Below are 6,532 nucleotides of genomic sequence, written 5' to 3' on the forward strand. Positions count from 1 at the left end.
TAACGTCAAACTGCTCACAACAGTCAAACCGGAGTGTGTCTCCGCCAGGCTTACTGGCTTACCTCAGCACTGCGCCAAACAGGAACTGTCACTGGATATTACGGCGTGGAACCGCTGAGCTGATTCTCCTCCTTCTCGGCGAGACAGGGACAAGCTTCACAGGCCTCTGCTTTCTCCCACTCATTTGCCCGGAGGGGGGGACGGACGGACGGACGGACGGACTGCAATGTGCCCCTGCTCTGCCGTGTCACTGCTGGAAACCTTCACATTAAAAATGAATGACTCCGATAAATAAAAGCCCTCAGCATTGGTCACAGAAAGCTTCTGAGTGGTTTGTTTGGATTGCGTATACGATTTGGAATTTTGAGACTTTCTTTGCTAGTTACATAAATGATATGTACAGATTCAGGTTGTAATTGACAGAATTTATGGCGCCCTCTGAGTAAGATTTTTGTTGTTTTTTTGGGGGGTGGGGGACACTTAAGGTGTCAGATTTCTTGGTTTACTGACCCTCACATAATTCACTTCCCATTATTTAATTAATGAACACCAGTATATATACAGTAAATAGCATTTGTTTTGCAGCAAGAAGGCTGAGGGTTCGAAGTCTTTCTGCATGGAGTTTGCATGTTCCCCATGTTGTTTCTCTCCAGGTATTCCAGATTCCTCACTAGTCCCTCAAAATGTTCCATAGTTGTTGTTTGTCCCGTCACCCTGAAATGTATTGGGGAGTTGTCAAGGGGAAACCCTGCCTCTTTGAAGGACCTTAACGATACGAGTTAAAACATTTAGTTTCCATCTTCTAAATAAGTGCCAAAGACCACGGATGGGTGGATAGCAGTAAATTAATGGGGAAGACTGTTATTTCTCTAATTTATTTAACTCTGTCATTTCCCGATTGCGGTTTTTTTTATTGCAGATTCAATAGAATCCGGCAGGAGGCGCCAATTAGCTTCATTTGGCAATTTTGTTTCGAAAATTGTCTCTGATAATTGTGCGGTTACAGTTTTAATGGAATAGAGCTCCAGCTCGAAGGCGAACATCAGAAACGATTAGCAAATGACCAATAAGTGGATTTATCCTGGGATCGCTAAACGGGGAAGAGTCAAGACATCTCAGGATTCGAGATCTCGCGACAGTTTAAAAAAAAAAAGTGCAAACCACGTCAACAAATGACTAACACGGAACATGTTCAAAAACACAACAATATTAACTAGGCGCATAATTACAAATGAAGAAAATACAATGACATTTACAAAACAGAAAATGCAGAGTGAGATACCTGAGACATCGCTGTTTGGACAACGCCTCTTTCGACTTTAGAACCGGAAATTATACCGGCGTTTGATCTCTCTTTCTCCAGACATGTTGGCAGACAACCACCGTGCTACGTATTGCCTGAACTGCCAAAAAGAATGAAGCAGTTTAGGCTCAATAGCGATAGCTACGTTTCCATCATGTACCTTCTGCTAAGAATGTTGAAATTCAGATTTTCGACAAACACGCAAAAGTCAGAATAACTTCCGGTGGCAAACGTTGTCCAATCAGCAATGTCTCAGGTTTCCCAACTCTTCCGGGTTTTTTTTTTTTATGTTGTATTTTGTAATTTGTAGTTGTGGGTAGGTAATATTGTTGTGTTTTCTTAATTTGTAATAATAAAAATGTTCGGCTCTGTGAAAACACGAATTTCCATCCGCACCTCCACCAACAGTAAATTCTATTTGTCACGAAGAAACTGTGACCATTTACCGCTAAAAATGCTGAAGTTAGTGTCATCGTTTGGTACGTCAATGACTCCGGACTGTATTTAATTATGTCTGTTTCAAAATCCAAAACACAAGACTAGTGTCACCTTAATTATACTACACTGACCAATTTCAGATTCATGAAAGTTTTATTTTATTTTATTTTTTTGTGAAAACACAAAACGGGAAATTTTAATGCATTTTTTGGCATTAGAAACTAATTGAAATGATGCAACAACAAAAAAGCATAAAAATATGCAAACAATTGAAATCTGGAGTAGATTAACCTAAACAGAGCAGATATTCTTTTTAAAAAATTATTTGTTAGACCAATTTATTTTTTGGAAAAAAAATGGGAATTAGTTGTCTTTTTTTAAAATATTGATAAAATCTTGTGTGGTCATTATGAGCTGGTTGCACTCAAAGTTCAGACATTACAGCATGTGGCTGATGCTTTTAAACCTTAGAAAATGTTGTGAATGTGAATCTAAATGTAAGGTTATTCTTCATAAAAGTAATCACAAATTGGATTTTTTTTTTTTTTCCTCAATGAATTGAAGTGTTCGTTGAGGCTAGCTGGGGCCTAGTTCACTTGGTTTACATATGGGACCCTAAAGGTAGGAAATGGGCTGACAAAATGGCTTGTATTGGGACAGTCCCTGGTTTACATAGTGGATTCATCTTCATTACCTATACAGTATCAACTCTGGACACAAAGTAGGATCCACATGGCCCTGGAAGTTTTGACTAGAATTTGACTTGTTTAAAAAAATCAATAATAATAAAAGTCAAATTCTTTTTTTTTTATGAGAGCTGTTTTGCTGGCATCAGTTATCAAGTTGACCCATTTGGATCCTCCAGAAGAAGCCATGCCTTCTTAGCGCCCATCCAGCCTGGGCAAAGTCCATGATTGGCCCATATACCTGCTGATTGGGGGTAATTTACCATAGGTCTAGTGCTCTTGGGATCGCCCCTGTTGGCATGGAAACCCTAATCAACAGCTCATTTTATGGTCTGTCTTAAATGTGGAACCGATATAGGCCCAAAAATTGGCAGAAAAGTACATGTTAGCTGTGGTAATTCTCCAGCTATCATCCATGTGGACCACGTTCATTTTGCTCCTGGCTGATTTTGTAAAAGTGATGAGCAAAAAAACTCATCACTAGAACCATTGGGTTCAAACACAGGGTAGTTTGAACCCAATGTTCAAATTACCCTAGTTTGAACATAGATTCAAACTACAACACATCTAGGACCTACATTCAGCCCATTCCCTACCATTGTAGGGTTTTGCATGTAATAGTTAGTTCAGCGGTTATAAAATGTGCGTGGCTGACGTTAATCCTTGTTCAAAACAAACGTTTCTATGCGGAGCGGCGGCTTAAGCCAAAGTTTCCACCATCTCCTCCTCCAGGGACAAGCGGGCAGAGGAGTGGCTGGGGCTGGATCTCGTCTTCAGGCTGATGGAGCCGTACAGTTTGGCCGAGCGCTTGGAGTAGGCCACGAGCTTCCTCCTGTACATCTCCCCCTTCCACATGGAGATCATGAGCAGCGTGGAGAGCACGACGCCGCCCAGCGTCAGCAGGCAGAGTCCCGCGATCACGCAGCGGTCCAGGTGGGCGCCTATACGGGCGCTCTCCATCTCCAGCCGCTCCATCTCCCGCGCCGACACGCTGTCGCGGTCCACCTCCACGTCCCGCGGCACGGCGTAGGAGATGATCACCAGGGAGATCCCCGTCACCAGGAACGTGACCGCGCTGATGAAGCCGTAGTCCACGGAGCTCCCGGAGCCTTCGCCGAAGGAGAGGTCGTCCTCCGACATGAACGAGAGCTCCGGCAGAGTCTCGGAGCAAGGCTCGCCGTTGCGGACGGGCCTGTGCGAAGTTTTGCAGCCGGTCTCCGGGCTGGCCAGTCGCAAGTTGACGTTCTCGTCGATGAAGGTGAAGGAGGTCTCCAATTCCTCGTCGCAGCAAACCCGGAGCTTCTCCTCGCCGCCGGGGGGAGGGCAGAGCTTCCCCTCCGCGCCCGCCCTGCGCTGCGCTGTCCTCGGTGCTGAAAGGCACCGGCCGCGGCTGCCGCTGCCGCGGGCGGGGGCGCAGCCGCCCTCCCCGGCGACCCCCTCTCCTGTTGATCCGGCCGACTTCCGGGCGTGCTGTACACCGGAAACCCGGTCGAATGCTTCTGGGTTCAGCTCGGACTGCTTGCCTGCTTCCTTTGCGGGAAGCAGCTTCGGGGAAGCCATTCGTGTTTCTCTCTGAGACTTCCTCCCACGGCGTCTCCACTCCACAGCATCCCTAAAAAGTGGACGACACACACACACACACACACACGCCCACACACACGCCGGCTCAGAGTTTGAACATGGCAGCCTTCAGCCAAGATCTATTTAAGAAAAAGAACAACAACAAAAAAACTTGGTTGTATTCTGGCGAAGTTGCGCAAAGTGCACGTGTTTATGACTCAGAAAGAAAGAACGCTTTAAAGCCGATGGGTCAGTTTGAAATAAATCCACGGACGCTTTTCTGAAAGGCGCTTACAGAGCTCTGTGATTAGCCAGACAAGCCTTCGTATCCAATTAGGAAAACATACCACGTTTAAACCGAGCTTAAGCTAAAGCCATTTGTTCTCTAGTGGACAATACCTGATGTGCTCTCTCTCTCTCTCTCTCTCTCTCTCTCTCTCTCTCTCTCTCTCTCTCTCTCTCTCACATACACACACACACACACACACACGCACACACGTTTGAGTAAAAACTCATCAATTCATGGGGAATGCACGCATAGTACTGAGGTCCACCAACATAACGAAAGCCTATCGGAATGCTCCTGAACACTTTTTGTCTTTTCCTGAATTCAGACACAGGATGTGGCATAAGCCCCTCTGCATAAGGGTGGACCGTGCACCATCCGCTTTTATTTGTTCTTTTCTAATCCCTGACAACGAAAAAACACAAAAAAAAAAACAAACAAACGCATCAGCACATCGCACTGATATAACAGACACAGAGAGGCGGACGGAGACTCACCGCGCTACCTCAGCATCCCGATCTCCTCCTCCTCCTCCTCCTTCTTCTTCTTCTTCCAGCCACAGGACCAGGAGGAGAGATTAGGGGGAGGAAAAAAAGAAACCTTATCGGCGAGTGTGCTTTGAGTTCCCCCCCATTTCCCCTCCTCCTTCTAATGCACGATACTGTGGCTGAGGGGAGCTTTCCTTTAGTCCCTCCCACACACTCACGCAGAGAGAGAGAGAGAGAGAGAGAGAGAGAGAGAGAGAGAGAGAGAGAGAGAGAGAGAAAGCGCCTATGAAACGCTGAAAGGAGCGCCGTCGCTATCTGTGAGCCGATTGAGATCACTGCCAGTCAGTTAACACAAGCGGAGAAGAGGATTTGAAGGCTGATCCGAGGGAAGACCCGGAACTTCACCCCCCTCCCCTCCCCCCTTCCCTTCTGGTCAGAATGCTTGCTTCCTTCCTTTGGAAACAGTCCCAACAGATGCCCATTTGCCAATGAAGTCGGGTCTTTTTTTATGATGTCACATGAGATTAGCACTCTGCTATCCGTGTGTCTCTGTATCCAGGGACGTCTCTAGGGTTAAAATACACAGGTGGCTTCCTCCCCCCCTCCGCCCTCCCTGGGGTTGGCAGCAGAAGGAGTGTAGAACATCCAGATCCCAAAAGACGGGGCGATGATTGTTAAGTTAAACAGCGATTGATGTATTTGAGTGCATTACCATCTCCACCCAACTGGCACACGCCTCACAGAAAATCAAGCGCACCCATCTCTCTCATTCAGGCCTTCAGGAGCTTATAAAGTAACCGGGCACACCTGTGTTCAGTATGTACCCTTCAAACAAAGAACTCAGCTTCAAGCTCCTGCAGAGACACCACTGGTTTTCAACCTGCTTGGTGACTCTGTCTACTGTGACCACTTAATATAAAATCATGGTGGTCCTGTATGAGATCTAAAGACAAAAGAGAAGAGAAATAAAAAACATGTCACTGAGATGAGTTGTTTCCGGCGTCTCTTTGATGGGAGCAAGCCTTTTCAAGTTTGGGCAGAAGCTGAGGAGGCTTGGGCAGACCGGAAAACTTGACAATGATGCACGTATTGGTCTCTTTAAAATTAGATACAACATCTCAGCAATATTCATGACACAACCAGAATTCTTTGTTTGGTCCTTTGTTTTCAGAGTAAAAGTTTCACGCATTAAAAAGGAAGTTTTTGTCAAGATCATTTGTTCTCTTTGTTTCGCCTAAGTTATTCTCTGGTTTTAAGCAGATAAGTCTGCTCTTAGTTATTTAAGAACATGATAAAGCTTGTCTTTGATCATGTCTATTATTTATTTCTTGTGTTTAGTTATTTGTTGTTACTATTAGATTTATAATTTCCCCAGCTACCTTCTACCCTCTCTCTCATTCTCTCTCTGTCTCTCCCTCAGCCTGCCTCCTCCTCTCCCCTTACAGCTGCTCTCCCTCATCTTTCCTGGTCCATTGTTCCATCAGTCACACCCTCAGCCTTTGACCATCCACTCCTCGCTGGATTCTACTGATACCGACAGTTTGATTCAGGCGCACACATCCCTGCGATCGCCTTGTTTTATGTTTCATCATTTTTTTCATTTAACAATCATCTACTCGCCGTGCCTCTGTGTTCAAAAGTGTTCTTAAATGTTCCCTTTAACATGAGAAAAGCTGAAAAGATCTGTCTGTCTATCTGTCTTTCTCTGAAACTAGAATACACTGGTTTTGGCATGAATGGAAAATAGAGGAAACAGCAACGGGATGCTAAC

General features: G+C 45.4%; 1 protein-coding gene across 1 annotated transcript; it reads right to left on the reverse strand.

Annotated features, from left to right (window-relative positions):
- Nucleotides 1–1,875: 1,875 nt before the first annotated feature.
- On the reverse strand, nucleotides 1,876–5,619 carry tmem74 (transmembrane protein 74). The gene is made up of 2 exons (XM_008403393.3): nucleotides 4,771–5,619; nucleotides 1,876–4,039 (listed from the first exon to the last, which is right to left on the reverse strand). Exon 2 carries the CDS (start codon nucleotides 3,985–3,987, stop codon nucleotides 3,127–3,129), a length of 861 nt encoding a protein of 286 aa, XP_008401615.1. The 5' UTR covers nucleotides 3,988–4,039; nucleotides 4,771–5,619; the 3' UTR covers nucleotides 1,876–3,126.
- Nucleotides 5,620–6,532: the final 913 nt, after the last annotated feature.

Source organism: Poecilia reticulata, chromosome 16, assembly GCF_904066995.2.
Source record: "Poecilia reticulata chromosome 16, P_reticulata-male-v2, whole genome shotgun sequence".
In the NCBI taxonomy this organism is placed as follows: domain Eukaryota; kingdom Metazoa; phylum Chordata; class Actinopteri; order Cyprinodontiformes; family Poeciliidae; genus Poecilia; species Poecilia reticulata.

What these genes read in the sequence shown, in the direction of transcription:
- tmem74 (XM_008403393.3), bottom strand. Translation starts at nt 3,987, where the DNA reads ATGGCTTCCCCGAAGCTGCTTCCCGCAAAGGAAGCAGGCAAGCAGTCC.